This window comes from Sturnus vulgaris, chromosome 1 (assembly GCF_052056855.1).
Source record: "Sturnus vulgaris isolate bStuVul1 chromosome 1, bStuVul1.hap1, whole genome shotgun sequence".
Taxonomy (NCBI): Eukaryota; Metazoa; Chordata; class Aves; order Passeriformes; family Sturnidae; genus Sturnus; species Sturnus vulgaris.
In genome coordinates this window covers 48315319-48335888 of record NC_142243.1, presented here as the reverse complement: position 1 = coordinate 48335888, position 20570 = coordinate 48315319, and the positions used below count along the sequence as shown (strand labels likewise).

At 39.9% G+C, this 20570-nt stretch overlaps 1 protein-coding gene across 1 annotated transcript in view; it reads left to right on the top strand.

Moving 5' to 3' along the window:
• Positions 1–8674: 8674 nt before the first annotated feature.
• MATCAP2 (microtubule associated tyrosine carboxypeptidase 2) overlaps positions 8675–20570 on the top strand; it is a 29257-nt gene continuing 17361 nt past the window's right edge. The window contains exons 1-2 of the mRNA XM_014886873.2: positions 8675–8849; positions 15706–16385. Of these exons, the coding sequence (XP_014742359.1) occupies positions 8825–8849; positions 15706–16385 (705 nt within the window). The 5' untranslated portion in view covers positions 8675–8824. The remainder of the gene's footprint in view (positions 8850–15705; positions 16386–20570) is intronic.

Below are 20570 nucleotides of genomic sequence, written 5' to 3'. Positions count from 1 at the left end.
TTCAGAAGCTGTTTTTTACCAGAAAAATCCACTCTTCCATAATCAGGTGGAGAGCTGTCATAATTCAGAAAGCCATTTCCCACCTAGTATAGGATTGCATGGGAATCCACAGGAGGAGAAGCAAATGTATGTCCTTGTACATGGTGGTGTGCATCATAATTTCTGGGCCATAGTCCCAATTAAAATTAATTATTTCCCAAAACTTATGACAAAGGGGGAAGAAGAACCTTGGGGAAGAGACAACGTGATAGCCTTTGCAGTGCTTCTTGAGGACATCTCCTTCCCCTGGCCCACCTTCTTTTTGCCTCTACTGGATCCTGGAGGATGTATGGTGCAGGTCTGACTCTCTGTGTCTTGGCTATGTCTAAGTTGAAGTCATGCTGTAAGAAATTCCCCTCTTCACAGGCCCTCCAGCAGGATCCCTGTAATAAGGGAATCCTGCACTACACAAGAGCAGTAAGAATATAATATCCATCCTTTCAGTGATTCTGAAATGAAGAGCAAATTGTGCCCTCACATCCTCTCGAATATGCTAGTATGGCAGAGAGCTGGCCTGGAAAAAGACAATTTCACCTCCAAACAGTGAATAGAAGGGTAGATCCATAGCCTGGCAAAACACTGCAGTTTGGATTAATCTGTATTTTCTATTACAAACGTTACATAATCAAAAACATTTTGATGGGCAGCTTTTAGGATAGGTTAGGTTTTCTAAGCCAAGCCAAAGGTGATTATACTGCTTTTATCAGCTCCAGTGATAATCACAGGCTGACATTATCCAGAAAAAGAATATATTTATGTCAGGAACAAGACAGGTTTCATGAGTGAGTAACCCGATGTGTGACATGGATTTAAATTAGCAATTCTCAGAGCACAAGTCTCTCTCCTAATTGTCCAAATAGGAAATTCATAACCAGCTCACCCAGACTAAAACAATGCGAGACCCCATAGACATTACTGTGTAACTTTTACCTAGGACTTTGTTTTCTATTACAAAAAGGATTCATTCATTACTCTGCCTTGGCAAGTGTAGTTGGGGGGAAAATCCTTAAAGTGGATGCTTGCTGAGGGAAAATATTACAGAAACTCTCTTATGAGGAGCAACTGAAGGAAAAAAATCTCAGAGAAGTCAAAGCTGGAGGGAAAAGCAAAAACGTTATGACAGGACTTGATGATCTTAGAGGTCTTTTTCCAACCTTCATGATTCTATGATTATGGGGAGAAAGAACGAAAACAAGATGAGTGAAAAGTGGCAGACAATAAGGAAGAATAACAAAGAAACAGAGGAAAAGAAAGAAGATACATTAAAATTGAGAAGTAGTGAAACAAGGAATGAGACAAAAATGATATTTCATTAACAACAAAAGACAGTTTGCAAGTGGACTAAGTTTCAGAAAAAGATCTCTGGGTGGTTGAATTCTGCTTTTTTACAGGGCTGTTAAGAAATATTTGCATTTCATGCACCCTCAAAAGATTTAGTGTCTTCAGTCAGTATAATACTGCATTTGTATCACTAAATCACAGAAAGTTTCTCAGGGCTGTTCATTTAGGTCTCCTAATATTTACACAGAAGAAGAATTAGACTTCCTTCTTTTGTGTCTCAAGGTAAAATACCCCCTTTTCTTTCTTTATCTATATGGTACAGATGTACCATTTGCTGACATAAGAATTCTGAAATAAAGCAAAGGGCATGAGAGTACTTAGGTGCAGCTATGTTAATTTAGACCAGTATATTACTCCCAGTACCTGAGACTTGCTTGCAACTGCAACATAGTGCAAATGGAGAAATCACATAATCACGTCAGCAATTTCACCAGCTGCCAATTTGTATTGCATTTTATGTTTTTGAAATATTTTTCTGAGCAGTGGAAAAATTAGGACATTCTTATTGAGAAACCATTTCTCACTAACAAAAAAAAGTGTTCCATCAGCTCTAGCTTTTTTTAAAAAGACTCAGTAGGCTGTAAGCTTAACATTTTCTGACCTCTTGCCATCCTATTCTCATATTTTAAATAAATAAATGAAACTACAGGATACACATAAATTATTTATAAGGAAGGCCAAGAATGTTACCTGCAAAATCACTTGAAAGTTTTTAAAACCAAAATAGGTGCTTCAAATTAAGTGTAGTCTATATGTTTTGCTAAATAGGGAAAGGACATAAGGATATGAAATGGGTTTTATGTGAGTTCATGGTAGTTTTTTTCACTTTCTATGTCAGTTCTTTAGAAAAAAAACCCAGCCATGGAGTATCATGAAATCCTTTCTGCAAAAGTAGCATATTTACACTAGAGGGTGCTACTTGGACAGGATTTTAGGCAGTTCAGTGTCTTGCTTTGGAAATCGCTTTTTCAACATTTGGAAAAAATGCATATCTGAAATAAGAAACAGATGTTTCTTATGGGACAAATTCTACTGAAATTTAAATAAACATAACTGAAATTATATTTTCCACATACATACCCAAGAGGGACACTGGTCCCTTATGTCATCTCAGCTTCAGTGCAACCTACATGTATAATTACACTGATGATGTGTTAGAGATGAGTAAATATCCTTAATGTTTCAATCTGCTTTTGCTTAACAAACTGCTATGACACAGAAAATAGACTAACTAATGGAGTATGAAAATAAGACCATGGCTCTTTGTTAATGAGAAGGACAGAAGCATCTGATGGACTAAAACCTAAATTAGCAGTCTATAGTACAAACACAGTGTTACTGAATGCCTGGATGTGATACGACAAAGGGTTCTCACCTTACAATAATGCATGAAAGAAGGCAAAGGGAATGAAAATGGCCAAGAGGTTATTTTAAATAATTCTTCCTTCATTCTTCCCATGGTGCTGAAAATTGTGAGAATTCTGAATGTGTCTCTCTACATCTCCAGGGCCTTTGGCTGCCTCGAGCCAGAGCTCACATGAAGATGCTACACATCTTGGGCCATGAAGATAGCTGCTGCTCCCTAACAGATATTTGCAAGTGTGTTGGTATGGGCAGCCTCTGTTCTTATATGTCTAATCAAAAATTCTCTTGAACTTGGCAGGTCTGTAACAAGGCAAGCAGTGTTTGCCCTGCGCTGTCCCTGTCTGCAGCTCCAACACTAGGGCTCTACTAACACCACGCTGAAGAGGTAGCCAGGGAATCTCCAGAAACAGCCAGGAGGTAGAGGTGAATAAAGTCTGAAAATACCTCTGGTTTGGTTTACACATTTCCCCAACACTACTGAACACCATTTCCATTGGCTGAATTTGTCACTGATACCACCTGAAGGTGTTATTCCTCATGGAGTAAATAAAAGAGCCTCAGCTGTTTTATAGCCCCATTTAACTACACAAACTATGTGGGAATCTGCAAAGCTCAGTAGCAGTGCCAGGCTTGTACTTGGAAACTGGAAAACTTGGAAACTGGAAAAAAAGAGTGAGTTTATACCTTGGGTTCTACCCCTCACTGAGTCAGTGTTTCTCCTTGAAAACTGGATTTACCAGAAGACCACCTTCTCCAGGCCAGGAAAAATACCTTTTGCTCTACAGAGCCTGTCCTAAGTGTAAGAATCTGGATGTGCCATAAAATGAAATACTTTGATGAAGAAGTACATCATCACTCTTTCCATTAGTGGGTCATTGCCCACTAATGTTAGCTGTGAAGGGTCCCCTTTTTCCAGCACTGGAGCTCCTGCTCAAGGAGACTGCCGGGCCCAGCATGTAGGTGAGAGATGCCTCCAAAAGTCCATGTACTCACACTTACTACTGTACAAGTACCAAGTTTGTTTCTTGTAAAAGGCTGGTAAGGACTTGTGTTGTGTTTTTTTGATATCCCCTTCTTGTTTTACAAGTCTGTTGTATAGTTTGGACTAGCAAAAAATAAGGGATCAAACAAACAAAGTGGAAAAAATGAACAGCAATAGAGAGAGGAACATTGTGCTTTTTTCAGGTTGGTTAAGAAAAAAGTGTACTGCTCATCTGAGAAGCCAAAAAGGATGATGCACTACTAGGAGAACTTTGCTTTTCAACTGAAATGATCCCAGCACCACAAAAGAGTTGACCAGCTTCAAAAGGCACAAAGTAAAAATGTATAATAGATGGTTATTTTTGATGGTTTCTGGTTTAACCCCAGCCATCAACCAAGCCCCATGCAGCTGGTCACTCACTCCCCCATCAATGGGATCAGAGAGAGAATGGGAAGTGTAAAAGCTAGAAAAACTTGTGGGTTAAGATAAAGGCAGTTTGATAGAAAAAGTAAAAGCTGCACACATAAGCAAAGCAAAACAAGGGATTAATTCAGTGCTTCTCATGGGCAGGCAGATGTTCAGCCATCTCCAAGAGAGCTGGGCCCCATCACATGTAATAGTGACTTGGAAAGACAAACACCATCCCTCCAAACATCCCCCCTCTTCATCCTTCTTCCTTCCAGTTTATATACTGAGCATGATGTCAGATGGTCTGGAATGTCCCTTTGGTCAGTTTGGGTCACCTGTCCTGGTTGCATCTCATCCCAATCTCCCATGCATCCTAAACTTCCTGTCCAGCAGTAGGAAAAGCAGAAAAAGTCTCGGCTCAGTGTAAGCCCAGGTCAGCAATAACTAAACGTCTCTGTATTGTCAACCATGTAGTCAGCACAAATCCAAAACACAGCCCCACACCACCCACTGTGAAGAAAATTAACTCTACACCACCCAAAACCAGCACAGGGCAGATTGTCTCAAGCTGCCTGTGCTACCTGACCTGGTATTTGTGTTGCCACATCAAGGCACTTGTGATTTATCTGCTGGTGTTTGCATTTCGGCCAGCAGCCTGTGCTCTGGCTGCTTGCCAGTCCTTCCTGCCAGTCCTGCCTGCCACTGCCAAAGGCAACATCCTGCCTTTCTCAGAAGGACCCCTGTAGAAACAAGGCATTGCTGCAGAAGTGGGCAAACGGTTAGAGGAGGAAAGATCAAGAGGGGTGAGCTGGTCCATCAGTCCATACTGAAGGAGCTGTGTGCTCTACTGGGACTATATTTTTAGAACCCAGTTCTCTGCCCTAAGGAAAGCAGCCTCTTGTTCATTAGTAAGTGTAAGTGCATTTGTGAGTGTACAATGGACAGATTTCTTTCCTCATATGATAGCAGACAACAGTCAGATAAACTCATAGGTTCACATTGCAAGGATCTTGCATAGTTTTCACTTCTCTGTACTTTGCTGCAAGGTTTGTCTATGTTTTGTTTGCCTTTGTTACATTGAGTGTAGGGTTTTGAGCCTCCTTAGCATAAAGTGTGAACAAATTCAGTGGATAAATCAGTCTGAGTACTGGAGCTGTATCAAGTTGTGCATCTTAAAATAGCAGTCCCATTGAATACATCTATGAATAAGCAGCTCTCACAAGCATAAGCTGCATTTGCTGTGTTCTAGAAGTGTAGGACCCAGCTGAAATCAGAAGGCAATGTCAGACTTTACTGAAGGAGCTTCTAGAAAAAATATGTTTGGAAGGACAGTCAATTGGAGTCACTTGGTCAGTGAAATTGTTTGGTCAGGAGATACTCAGCCAGCTTAAGAGTCATTAAGCAGGGAGGGAAGGCTGATCTTGCCACTCTGAAGGGCCTGAAGCTTTTCCAAATTATGCAGAGTTAGTTAAGGACTCTCGTTCTCAGCTTTCATAGTTCATCAGTGAGTCTTTGTTGTAATAGAGAAGTGGTGGAAAGATGATGGGAACATGAGGGAGTTACCAAATAAAAGCAATGTTAAAACAAGTGTGTGTATATATATATATACATATTTAAAATCCTAATGCACAAATACACATATATATTTATATATGCTTATATGTGCTGGAATTTTGCGGTGTTAGCTTCTGACAGATACAGAGATCAATAAAATGTGTCACTGCTCTTTCAGACTGCACACATTGCAGAGCTTATTGGTGCTAATATTCCTATAAAGATACTCCTCTGCATGCAAGACATTGCAGTACGCTTGACCAACTGACTATGACATTATCTCGGAAGGCATGACCAGGTAAATCTGCAATTATCTCTGGAAGTATTGTTACGTTAAAGCTGAAATACAAGATACATGTCACCTTTAATTCCAGCTCCTAACAATGGGTGTAGATCCGTTTGGACTGTGGAACTGTGTCATTTAAGGTGTATTCCACTGTGTGGTTGGCTCATCTAAACATCACAATTTGTCCCTATGTTCCGTTATCTTCCTACAATGTGATCAGTGCCAGCTGCACTGATAGCCTCCTGGAATTTTTTCATGACAGAGTAGCTTTTCTTTTTCTTGCTGTCTTTCCAGGCAAACTAAGATGTTTTTAAGGTCAGAACTGCTAGAGCTACACTATATATATATGTATATATGTAAAATTACATATATATGTGTGTGTGTAGCATTCTTGTCATGAGATGTTGACACTGAGATACTCAGTAATGTTTTTCTCAACTGACCTTTCCATGCTATGTTTTTAGTCAATAAATGTGACAAAGCTTTCTTGAAGACAAAGCAGAAAGCAGGGACAGGTGGCTTGTTAGCATCCCTCCTCTGTGCCTTCTGCTGCTATTGCTTTTGGCATCTTCTTGCTACAGTCAGGAGCTAAAAAACCTTCACACTGTCCTGCAAAGGAAAAGGCTAGCGGGGAAAGAAAAAGAAACAAAGTAGAGGCAGCAGATTCAGGGGTCACTGACTGTCCAAGCACTCAGGGAATAAAGGACTCATTTACACCAGGGAGAAGCAGTCAGGAGATGAGAGAAATGGAGACAAGGCATCCAATGGATGGAGCAAGGAAAAAAGGTAGATGTGTAAAATACACCAAAGTAACTGGTTACTGATTTCATTGCTATGGCATTCGAGTATATATAAAATGTCATCTCTATAAGGAGAATTAGGGTCTATGCAGCAAAACCACTGGGAACTTATGGTAAAATGGTACATTGACTTTATATTCTTGCAGTTGTCTATCATTTCTTCATCAGCTGTGCTAATTATTTGCAGTGCTTGAACCGATTCACTGTTTTTTGGGGTCTTATCCTGTAACTGCCATGCATCACAAGCAAACTCTAACCCATTGGGGATAGCTTTGTCTCTCTAAATTTAAAAGTGTTTACTCAGTTCCTGCAATTTGAGATTTGGAGACAAGCCTGCAAGTTCCAGATGCTACATTGTTAGCAAAATCCTTTAGAGGGTATTTTAGGTGAAACTTGGACATGTTGACAGAGCGTATATCTTTTCAGATCTTCAAAGAATTCAAGTTAAAAGGGACATCAAATTTGTCAGCTAGGTAGAAGTGTGGTTCCTCATTAGCAACTGAGAAAAATGACACCTCAGTCTTTTCATAGCTGGTCTTAAGGTTTGACTGTGTGTGAGGCAGTAGAAAATAAAATGAAAATATTTGCTTTAAACCCTTATTTTTGTTTTTTTTTTTTTAATTATTGCCTGTGAAGACTGACATGAAAGCAGACAGAGCTATCTGAGCAGTGTTTACTCAGTCTCGTGATTGCATACTTGCAAATATGCATGTCTGTCTAAGAAGGATTCACGAAACTCACTAAAACTTTCCCAGGCAGGACATAGAAAGGGATTCTCTGAAGTGTCAAAGAGCTGTGATGTGGAGAATTTCCTCCTCATGATACAGTCAGGTCTTACTGGACGGTGCTATGGAGGGAACCTCTATGTAGAGTACATTGCAGATATGGATTTATTGATGAGAGGGAACGTGGCAGATATTTAAGATACTCAAAGCACCACACAACTTCCCAGCTCTCCTCTCCCTGGGAGATCACTACACTCACATGATCTGTGTAAGAACTAATGTGCTGGTAAGTTACTTTCGATTAACTTGCTCTCTCCAATAAATGTTGACCATTTAAGAAAAGTAAATGCCTTATTAACACAGTAGAATGTATTGATATGTAATCTGACTTCAGTAGTCCCCTTAAGTCTGGGTGAAGAGTACAGAATCTTCCTACACCGTGCCAACATTAATGGGTTGCACAACCATGATTGCTAAGATAAAATAACTTATTCCTATTTGTTCAATTGTTCAATTTTAAAACGCGCAGATTTCAAGGAGTGAAAGGTTTCACAAGCAAAGCAGCAGATTGCACAAGTAAGGCGACAGGAGGGTGTAAAGTATGTCTTCTACTTAAAATTCTATTTGCTACTAATCACTATGTGGTAACCATCAGTTTACGCCTCTAAACCGTTGCCCTGATGGAATTCCTCCATTCTCCTTGCATGGGACATCCCCGAGCATGCGACCTGTCTCCCAGGGTGGCATATATTCTGCAAAGCACCCTTGCCCCATGCAGTCCTTCCTCTGCCTGCCACAGATCCAGCAGATCATTACCAATCACACCAACTTTTACCAATTGCAGCGATGATGGTAGCTAATGATTATCAGAGGACTGCAACGCAAGATTCTGCGTGAGTTATGCTCGCTAGACTCCTGCAAAGGATGACACTAAAGCGTCCCTATGGTGCTGACAGCTGACATCAGCAGTGCCGGTGGGACACAGCGGGCTGATGTTCCCAGGTGGCGTCGGCGGCGTGGCACCCCGGGACACCGATCACTGCACTACAGATCCCAGGGTGCCACGCGCCCGCGCCCCGCCCCCGCCAGCGCACGGGCCCCGCGGAACCCGCCGGGAATTGTAGTCTGCAGAGGCGGGCGGGGGCTCTGCCAGCGCGGCTCCCGCCTGCCAGCCCGGGGCCAGCTGCCCTCCGCGGATCCGCCGAGGCGGCGAGGTGGGTATATCCCGCGGCGCCGGGCGCTGCCTCCCCGCCCAGCAGCCGGGAGCCCGCCGAGCAGGAGGCAGCCGGCGGGGCAGAGCGGCGGCACTGCCTGGCGGAGCACCATGCTGAAGTCCATCTGTGTCACTGGTGAGTAGCGGGAGCGGAGGCGGCGCGGTTCCCGCCGCGCCCGGGGCGGCCAGCGGGCCTCCAGCTTTTCCCTGCCGAGCGAGGAAGCATCGCCAGGGCGACGCCGCGGGTGTCCATGGGGTGTCACCTGGTCCCTGGGGACGGGGGAGGGCGCTCCACACCTGCCTGGCTCCAAGAGCGGGAGCCCCCGCGGTGAGTGGGCAGTGAGTCATCTGCGGGCCCTGACCCTGCCCCGGGACTCTGGGGAGTGCGGAGGTGACACCGGCTCCGCTGGAGAGAGGAACAGACCATGCAAGGAAGAATGCCAAACTATTGTTGATTATATCTGGCGTCTTACATGCTTTGACTCTACCCTTTGCTGTGTTCTCAGAGAAGTTAACAAATCCTTATGTGCGTATAAAAATCAGTATTATGACTATATAATGATAATATAGACGTATACTAATAATATAACTTGGTGCCCCACAAAACTGTCTTCTTATGCTGTGTACATGTGGAACGCAGAAAAACCTACAATACAGTTGCTGCTTGAAAGTAGATGGTTTCCTTGTTTAAATTGGACATCCTTTCATGTGCTTCAGCTGCTCAAGCCAATGTTGCTTTTCCATGGGGAAATCTATAAGAAATCTGCTGGAAGTGTCTTAGTGTGCCCTCATTCAATATCCTTGTAATCATAACTAAGATCTCTTACAGCTGCTCTTTCTCTGCATAATTGAAATGCTGTTCTATCTGTGCATGGATATGACTAGAGTGTTACTTCTGATAATGGGAAAAGAAATAAAGTTCATGGGATCGATCAGAGCATCCCTGGAGATGTGCGATAGCCTCTGCAATCTTAAAGGATGAGATTTTGTGAAAAACAGTTATTTTGAGTCCATATCCCTTCATCAAATATTTCTGACTGAACCTATGCTGCAGTAGAACAAGCTAGAGACCTGCTTGGATGAGAGTTTCATCCTGTGCAGGTCTGCCTATAAATCAGTGTTCTGTGATTATATCTTGAGTTTATTACATCAGTGGGAGTTTGTTGCTTGATTTCATTAGAGCCAAGTCTTCACTTTTACTGATTATTACTGTGCCCATGTAATTTAATTTGAAGGGCCTGAATTTGAAATCAGTTACATAATACTCTATTTCAAAATAGAAGTAAATGTGAGGAAAATACTTGCAAGTCAGTCCATACCTTTTCTTTTCTTAAGGTAGAAAGAGTGCATCTCAAATAGCATTGTCATTTTAAAGAACAAAATCCAGACTGCCAATCAGCCCTAAAAACGCAGTTACTTACAAACACTGGCAGCTAATGAATCAGAAATACAAGTTAGCTGATAGCTGAAATCTGCCCTTGGTTTTGAAGCTCAGAATTAAAAGCTGGATGACAGATAACAGCTTTACAGGAGAAAAGTAAATAGGTGGATTTTTTGGGAGGAAATAGTCTTAGGTTAAATGTAAAAGTTCCCAATATCATACAGGCTCTAGTTAATAACTAGGGTTCTTGAGAAAATAGAAAGTAACTCAATGTCAGTGTTTTTACAGAAACTCATTGCCTAATTCTGCTGTTAAACCATGTTCAGTCATTATAGACAGAGCTTCCAGTGCATTCTAGTTCAAGTTGCCTGACAGGTTCGGTTCAAAACTAGAGTGTTTTTAAACTTTAAAGGTGTTTCCAGTGGTGAGGAAATAGAATATAGGATGGTGGTCAGATTCTGTTATGTCATGAATACAAGCCTGTAGTGTTTGAGAGGGCGTGGAACATTACAGATTCATATGCAACACTTTATGTTGCCTGCTTTTATTCAGAATATTCTTTCTATAGCCCTCTGCACACACGAACCAAACAGTCTAGAGCCCATAAACTACAAGGTGCTGTGAATCTATTCAAATTGTCTGAATATTGGAGATACAATTACATTACAAAGAAATGTTTATCTTTGCACAGTATGTCAAAGGAAGAATCTTACTTGTCACATCTGTGTAGTTCCTTCTCATCTCACAGTTTCAAATTTAACTATTGCTTGTAGACAGATCACATACATTATTTGCATTCCTATACATTTGAAAATTCAAGTCAGCCTTGAAATGATTTCTGATTTTGAGTAAAAAGAAATTCAGTCGTATTCTAACATGGTAATGGTAATCTGAAAAACAAAAGTAGTGGCTCAGACCATTACATCCCTAGGAGAGGAGGAAGTGCTCCATGGACATGTTTGCTAAGCACCTTACGTGCAGTTTGGACAGGATTTGTTCATTGTGCATATGTAGCCTGAGTGATAGTTGCCTGAAAACTGCAGGAGCTCACTGGTGCTTTAGAGCAAGGCTAGCCAGACACAGATATCCGTGCTCACAAATACCTGTCATTAACCTCATTCCACCTATGGAACTGGTATTTAAGAAACTGCTTGGATAGTAGCTGCCCTGTAGCCTAGAGGAAGGTATTATTTATACAACACTCTCCAAAGGCTGGAAAAATGCTTACACTGGGATTTTACCATGCATGTTATTGACATACTAGCTCAATCCATCAGTTTCTAAAGGACAAAGACCAATAATATAACCTGATTTCTGAATATAACATAAAATCTAACAATTTTCTAACAAATAACCTGTAACAAGATTAGGGAGTGTCTGCAGTGGTACAGGGTTCAAAGCTAGTGACCGGGATGCAATTTATACATGGAAAGTGTTTCATTAGTGCAGAATTGTCATGAAATTTGTGGTTCCCATGTATTCTCTGTTAGCACTTATGGACTCCATCCCTTTTCCAGTACTGCTGTGACACTGGAATAGCTACCTGCATAAATGGAATGTACAGATAAAACTCCTCTTTTTGCAAAATCAAGCCTGTGGTATTTTGAATTGTTCTGTGACACATAGTAAACTTGTCTGCAGGATGGAGTAAGTGCAGTACTGCCAATTCCAACTGATGTCTTGACAATGATGGGATTTTGGCTAGGGCGCAACCTGCTGTCTTGTGGGATTCTTCAGACTCACAGGGGTAGCTACCTTTGGCTGGCTGGCTGGCTGCCCTGCTAGCCCAGCTTATGGGACAGCAGATGCCGAACACCATGGCACTAAAGAGGGGTGGAGCTCTACTCTGGCCCAAGACATACCAAGTTGCCGTTAACAGGAGGGTGTTCTGTTTTTTGGTACCCTAATTATGACTAAATGGGGACAGGCAGCTCTTCTTTCCTCTCCTTGCTTATGTCTACATTACCTTGCGCTCCAAATGTGGTAGATTGTTTCATGTAACAATTCACCTGTACCTCTAGGACCATGTTTTTACTAATGTGTTGTTGCAGAAAGGAACAAGATATAAATAAATGGAAGTAAATGTGATGGAGAATCTTTTAGGGAGAGATTGTATTAGTTTTGTTGTGGGTTTTGGGGTTTTTTTTTAGTTGCTGAAGGACTTGTGGCTTTGTGACTGTTGAGTGTTTGGAAGTGAAAACGATGAAAAGAATCTTTGTACATAAATTTCACGAGGGAGATTCTCAAAAGTAACTGGAGCCCCGGGCATATGTTCTTTGACAGTTTTCTACTGCAGAAACAGAAATAAGTCAAGTCAGGAAATTCAGGTTTGTACTTCTCAGAACACATGTAGCACATGTGAATGAGATACAAAAGATAAAACCTATAGGATCAGTAGTGTGGTATCTGTATCCTGGTGTGCAGGGTAGTGTTAAACCATAGCATGGTGGTTTTCAATCTGCCGTTTTCATATCTTTTAGAAGTAATCTCTAGTCATCTGTCCAATGGTATCCAGAATTTAAAAACTGGAAATCACTGCTAAGCAATCCATGCAATTAATCTGTGTTGATAATCCATTCCAACTGGCTACTTTATAACAGCATGATATTACAGTACTTTTTGAATCACTGAAACAGGTTTTCAGGAGGCAGGCTGTGCAATGAATTTGTTTTATATTCAGAATACTAGACCTCTTTTTCAATCACCAGGCATTGCTAATCATTGGAAACTCTTGGATATAGTAAGACAACTTTCCTAAAAGACAGTATATTCTTTATTTGGTTGATGCTGCATTTACAGATATGAGTTTGAAATATCTGTTACAGCTTAAACAAATGTGCTAGAGAATGAACTTTGAAATTGGTGCTTCGCAGCATGATTTTGACATAGTCAAAATATATTATTTTGTAATCTATTTGGTAGTGATGTTTAGAAGACCTATATAGAATTTTAGAACAGTTAAATGTTAAAAGTTAAATTACTTCTGTGAAAACTGCTTTGTTATCTATTATAATATTTCAAATGTGCCAGGTTACCTGTTGATTCTAGGTTTCCAGCACAAATAGGCATGAAACAGTACCCTATAGTCAGAAGAAATTAAAGACAGCCACACTTAGTTTGGCAGCTGAGAAATCACTTTGCTACAAGATTGCACTTATAAAGTAATTACAGATTGGGAACAACTATTTTTGATATCAGCCATGTGCATGTGAAACCTGCCAGTGCATGTTCAGCACTCAACCACCATTTGTGACATTTTCAGGAGAATTTTGATTTATGGCATGCAGCGATTGTCTAGATATAAAAGCATTTATGACTGACCAACTGTACCTCTTTGCTATAACTTGCTGTGTTGAGTTTTTGGTATTAGATTGATTGAAACAAGCATTGCAGAAGGGAGAGAATGGGTGGATTAAGGTCATTTAAGGTCGTTTCCTTGAATAAAATTTCTGGGTTTTTTTCTTTTGTATTCATCACTTCTTAGATACATGTGTGATATTAGTTTTAACTGTTCCATTATAGCAGCAATTAAAGGCTTTTATATTCTTTGTAGCTTTTAAGAGCTGGTTAGTAGAGAAAGTGAAGTGTTAATGCCTCTAATTGCATGTTTTTTTCTTTGTCTATATTTTAAGAAGTAGCTGTGTAATTTCCAACTCCAATTTTGTCTACTTAAGCAAAGTCATGTGCTCAGAAATTTAATACGTGTTCAGACATTCTGGAAACCTTAATTTTCACTTACCCTTCTTAAAAGTAAGAGTTCTCTTTAGTAGTTGATACAGGTCTGAAGTCAATTTCAAATATTTGCCCAGAAGTATGAGAGTGTTCATCCTATCCTATTGTCCAAAAAATGTGTCTCTTACGTATTTAGTTTGATGTTGTTCTAGTGGTGGGGAACTGTGGTTTCTCATCATGACAGCTCCTGGGAAAGCAAGATAAGCCATATAGGTAGGTTGTTGCGTATGTGATGAGAATGATGTGACAGAATTTGAACAGGAATGGCAAGGAATATATTCCTGTGCCAAGCATAAAAAGGGAAATCACAAGCTTACCATGGAAGAAAACTGATTTTGCATAGGATACACATGCTTTAGTGAAAGGTAACAATCTGATGCTTCTATCTCTCTTCTTTCCGGTGGAGAAAACAGCCAGGCTGTAGATCACCCAGCATATGTTCATGCGAATAGGACCTCTGGTCTTTTTGTTTTTTAGGACAGGATGTTCGGGAGAACTGAGGAACACTGGTTGATATGGAACTGACAAAGGTCCAACACCATGAAATACATTATTATGGTGCTTATGTTGGGAGTAAAACCAAATTTTACTTGAAAATAAAACTGAATTTAAGCCACTGTTAATTCTTTTCTGCCTTGCAGGCATTTAATGATCTCTTGCTACTGTTTCATTTAGGGTATAATTACTGTATGTGAAGTAATTACAGCTTATCTATGTATAACTGTGGAACTGCAGGTTTTAATCATGCTTCAGGCATATCTCCTCTTCTGTAAACCCTTTTATTTTAGGTACCTAGAAGTAGGTAACATTTCTCTGTGGCACAATTTATTTGTACCAATAGTTTCAGCTGATCTAAAGTTCTAGGAGGAACTGGTTGTTGAGAAAATGGGATGGTTGGAACCAGTGAAGCAAGGTCACTTCTCTCTAATAAGCCAGCACAAAGTCAGTTAAATTCAGTTTTAATCCTCAATTATTTTTCCATGCAGCTGCTCTGCACCAGGGACCAGTCTCCCTCGAAGGCAATGCCAGGGGTGAGAGCAATGAAGGAGGGTTCATTCATTAAAGAGACTTTATTTGCTTCTTGCACTTAGTTTGGTTTACAATATTTCTTTTCAAGTGTTTTATTTAAGTCAGCTGTTACTGTAGAACACCTTTGATTAGATGAAATACCCAATATTGTCTTAAGGCTTTTCAGGAGTGTAACTAGCTGATCTCTCTCGCCTCTTTAAATATAGCTTATTGTCTGCATTAACGTGAAACTGAAGTCTTTTAAACGTACATTACTATCCATATGCTGTTGTAAATTGTACACAGTGGGTGACCCTTGCCAATGTTCTCACCCTTTTGTGAGAGTAAATTCCGTAAATCAGATTTTGCAGATAAGATCATACCAGACTGGTTGTATCCAAGCACGGATCCCTGTGGAAAACACCGTAAACACTACTTAAATGCTTCTATACAGTTCCTGGTTTTTTAGTTTTTAGTTTTTCTTATCCTTACAGAAAGCCTGCTTTGCCTGATAAAGATCAATCAGCTCAAAACTATACATTTATTAATATAGCACTAAATGTTTGTGAAGTCCTGCAGAGTCTTTTTTTAAATAACTAAGTTCTTAGCTGCCAGCAGTGTAGTTGTGCATGGAGATGCAAGCATAAAATACTTGTTCATCTCGATCTTACAAGTGCCAGTCTAATTGTTCAAATGTGATACACACACTCAGTTCTCCCCTATGCCTAGAAGTCACGATAAATGTGACGTGACTGCATTTAAGACATTTTGTGTGTCCTTTATGTTGCAGTTTTGAGTCCTTAAGATTAGTATCACTGTGTGAAAATCAGGCGTGTCCTCATTATTTTCTTTTTTTCCCCCCTAAATGCAGAAAAACTTCACTGGCCTAAGACAGAGCTTTCTAGGAAATCGGTCCTGAATCTGGAAGTAGATAAGCTGAACATTAATAATGAAAACAGCCTTCAGCATCCACCTTCTGGGATCCTTAAGGACATTTTCACAACAGGAACCAGTAGCTACAATGTCCTTCTGCAGAGCAAAGAGGAGAAAAAGCACCACGCTCAAAAGCCATCGTCCGTCCACCACAAGAAACACAGGAGGACCACCAAGTGCTCCTGCAGCTCGCGAGGCAGCGAGCACCGCCGGGCGAAGGCTCCGCTCTCCTTGCTGGGCGGGCGGTGCTGCGGGCCCCGGCAGCCGCCCCCGCTCGGCGCCGACCCCGCGGCCGCGGGCCTCAGGCTCGCCAGCCGCGCCCCGGCCGCGGGCAGCGCCGCCGCGCTGCCGCCGCGGCCCAGGAGCAGGACTAAAAAGCACTCCAGTCTCACCAAGCCAAAGCAGTCCCAGTCCTCAAAAAGCCTTGGGAAGGATGGTGATGCCGCTGGACAAAAGCTCTGTTTACTGACTGCAATCAAGCCGTCCAATGTGGAGAAAGAGAAGGTTAAATTTTTCAACTCCGATTTCACGTACAATCCTCAGTTTGAATACGAAAACCCTGCTCTGCCAAATGTGTTAGCTAAGCACAGCCATGCATCTGACAGATTTCTTAAGCAGGTATAGTTACTTTTATTCCCCTCCATTTCCAGTGGTTATTTCTTCGTACACCTACGTGGTATTTGGCTTTGTTTGTAGCAAGTAATTTTTCCTTGTTCTCCCCTGCTGTTTGAAAAATGTATCTAAGATGAGAATAGTAGCAGCACTAGTAGAACTGAAATAATATATTTTTTAATTAAAAAAATTAAAACCTTTCTAAAATTTACAGGATTTTAAAGGATAAAGGCACAGTTTCTTCCTAATGGGTTTACATGAAACATAATTTAAAGCAAGAAAGTTTTTTAGGCCATGAAGCAGGGTCCAGTACAGGAAAAATACAGTGCCTAAACAGCATAGAAATCCTGCCAATCTTCTTGGTGACACAGGGACTGGGAGAGGACAGTAGTCGTTTGAGGTCATCATTGTTGGATGAGCACATTTTGGTCTTCCTTGTTTTAATCAGCTTTGAAAGGGTATTTGAATATCCATTAGACTCAATCAAGCAGCAGCCAAATTCCATTCCAGAGAGAGGTAAATTTTAAGAAGACAATTTTGGTTTTTCATAACATGCAGCCACATCGGTAACATAGCTACAGACATTCCCATTCTCTGTAACTGCCTTGGCTTCCTACCTGAGTTATAAAAAAACCTAAACAACAAAAGCCTTGCTTTCAACTTTGACCTAAGTGGCAAAACCCAGTGCTTATCTGTACAGTAGCAGAAGCAGTATTCTTCCTACTTCTGCTTTTGTTAAATGGTTTAGAAGATTTTTTAATTTAAAATGGTTTAGCTCTTATTTAAGTCTGACAAGCTTTTCTAAACAGAGACTCTTACGTTTTCAAGTTTCCTTTAACTTGGGAAGACATCCTGCCATTCCATGAGTTTCACTTCTTTGTGATGTGAATATTGCACTTAAACCTAAAATTCCTGGTGGGAAAGGTACATGAATTAAAAGAACTAGAGATTATGGGAACTGATCCCTGACTTGTGAACAGACGGATTTTTTTTTTTTTTTCTAAACACAAGAATGCACAAAAGTGCTATTGCCCATTACATCATTGTATTGATAGTCTCCATTTTCACACTGAAAATACCTGTATATTTTAACAACTCAGTTTCTGGGTTTTCATTAAAAAATTATTTGCTTAATGAGAAAAGGGAACAGCTGTTCTATTCTTAAAATCTTCTCCATACTTCCAAACAATGAACTAAGTTGTAATGACACCAAATAAAACTGCTCCTCGAGTAGAGCTTTTTAATAGGTTTTCCTTTGATTTTTTTTAGCAATATTAGCAACATAGCTGACAGCAAATCAACAACTACTGATTTGACAAACCAAATTTAATACAAATTATCCCTTTTAGTGTGGACTAGCAGAGCATTAAAAGTCCTTTTATGTATGATGATTTACTGGTGCAAGCCTGTCTTTGGTTTACGCTTCTTTTAATAAAATCTCCTAAGCCTAAATACTGAAAATTTTAACGAGTGATTCCTTAATATTATTCTGATTTGTAACTCTACCTTTTTCCCTGTTCATAAAAAGTATGGGAAAATAAAGGCTCTGTAACAGCTTTATGAAAAGAAGCGAAGGATTTAATAATCAAGGAAGTATAATATTTTTGACAATTAACGAGGAAGATGAAAATTGTTTCACAAGACTTAGTTTGAGTCACTAGAAAAGCATATATTCAAAGTTCAGCTCTTAAAAATACCTAACAAGAATGCCTTGCACTTAAAAATGCCCAAACCAGCAGCTTTAACAGCCCCAAGCCCAGCAGGTGTCACTCTCTCTCTTATTTACAACTGGCTTTAGAAATTTTCATCTCCATGCAAATTTGAATTTAATTTCATGCAAATGTACTATCTGGAAAAAGCAGCATTAATCAAAATTTTAATCAGCAACTAGTGTAGGAGCACTTGCTTTTCCTCACTGCTATTTTTTTTTCCACACAGATTTTACTTGTCAGAAGAAATATGTAGGTATCTCACAGGAAGTTAAGTTCAGAAATGATGACTTCAGTTGCAAAAAATGTACTCAGTATCAAGAGCTGGTCTGCAGTAAAAATGCAACTGTATGTAGTTATCCTACATTGAACCTACAAGAAGGTTCAATTCAGTTTTGTTAGGGTTTTTTTGAAGTGTATTTGGCTTCTGTTTATTGCTCTGCTTATTTTAGAAAGCCTTGGTAACTGTGAACGGAGTTATTGCTGTTTTTTCCTACAGAAGGTGCTCATGGCAAGTTACTCTTGCTTGCTCTTTTATGAGTAAAAACCTATAAACTCAGCTTTTAGTGACTGAACCCACCATTTTTAGGGGGCTTTTAGGATACTTAAGTGAAATGAGCTCAAAACCTGACATTTCAGAATTTTAGAGAATTTTTCAGTCATGTCAAAAATCTTTTTACCCACAACTATGCATAGCCTGCTAGGACATTAAAACAGATTGTGTTTTCTTACTGCCCTTCCTGCATTTGTGCATATCTATGAAATTGGTTAATAGAGCATTACTGAAATATGTCTAGAAGACAAATCACACCCTGCCCCATTTATTTATTTTTTTACAGGCAAAGAGCATTGAAGATTTGCAAATCATTAACTCAGCAATGCTGCAATGGGGAGCACACAGGCTTGTGAACACCCACTTTAACCCATGCCTCTACTTAAATCAAAGCTTTTAAATCTTGGGCACAGCCCAACACTTTTACTGATTGATTTTTCACTGACATAGAGAACACATTTTTAAGTTATTGCGCCTTTGAAAAATGCTAATTTTTGTTGTCTTTCTTCTCATACTGTGTTCTGTTTGTTTCTCCCTACTTTATGATGTTTTCTTCATAATAAGGTTTTTTCATGAGTCACACAGTATGGTGCCTTTAGGGAAGTAAACTGGAGAACAGAAAATATAATGCATATTTACACTCTTCACATTGATTAACATATCTGATATTACAGAATTTATTTATCTTACAACTGTATTTCAGGGTCACTGCAGCAGCTCTGTGCTCTAAAAGTCTTCTGGCTCAAACTACTTATCCCTCATTGTGAAGTTTCTTAGCACTCAAAGCGTTGGTTATTTTTGTTCAGATGCTAGAGGTGGCAATATTTGCGTAGAAATAATTGTTCCCAGTGTTTGCAGAGCAGATGAACTCAACAGTTGCAATTTGCTGAACCAAAATCAGCAAGTTGCAATTTTAGGTAACCTGTTTCTTTAAATTGTACAAGGCAGTAAGAATTCTATATTTCTATATATATTATACATTCTATTTCTATATACATTAACAAAACGGCAAAAAATTCCCAACCATTTAGTTGAATGAGTGATCCCCCCAGGAAAGAGTTATACATCCTTTTCTCTTGTACTTATAAGAGTATAGCAATTTTGAGTTCATAAATAAACCAGTTATATCACATTGTGTGTGACACCTTTTAAGGCAATAGTAAAAGTAGCCTACAATTAGCAAATTTATCAGATGTTGGGAAAAAATTTAGGTGGAGCTGGAAGGCTAAACAACATGGCATTCAACACTGAGTAATCCTTTGCTATGTGCAAGTGATGTCACAGATTAGGCATGTGGAAGATTCAAGAACATGACACTGTCTGTAAAAAGCACTTCATTGTAAAACACTTCATTCTCCAGTAGTAACAAATTCTCTTGTTAACTAAGATTTATAGATAAGGTGGGCTGATACATAACACAAAGCATATCAGGCCATCCAAGTGGCACAGGTTCTCAGGGTCTGACACAAATGTATCTCTTCCCCTAGAAGAGACTAATATATCACCTCCAGTAGGAAGATAGCTTTACTTCAGAACAGTCTCATACAAAAACCCAGTGAGTATTAACTTCAAATGATTTACAAAGTAATTCAAAAGTTTTAAATTAAAAATATTTCTTCCAGCTCTAAATTACTTAATTGTGACCTTTATACCACTAAGAACAAGTGTGCAAAAGAAAAGCCCCTATAAACACTGAATAAAACCCAAAATACTACAGCTTGAGCAGACTAGCCTCAAAAGCCACACTTACCTTCCCTCCCTCCATTCCTCTTGTCCCAAACAGCCACCATTTTATGGCTGTGGATTAGACTAACAAGCTCAGCCTGGTACTGAGTGTTACCTAATGATGTACCTTGGAAACTTTTTCCCCCAGCAGGTAAGTTATGCAGGAAGAAGAGCAATGATGTATATCTACCTTGTCTGTCTTAC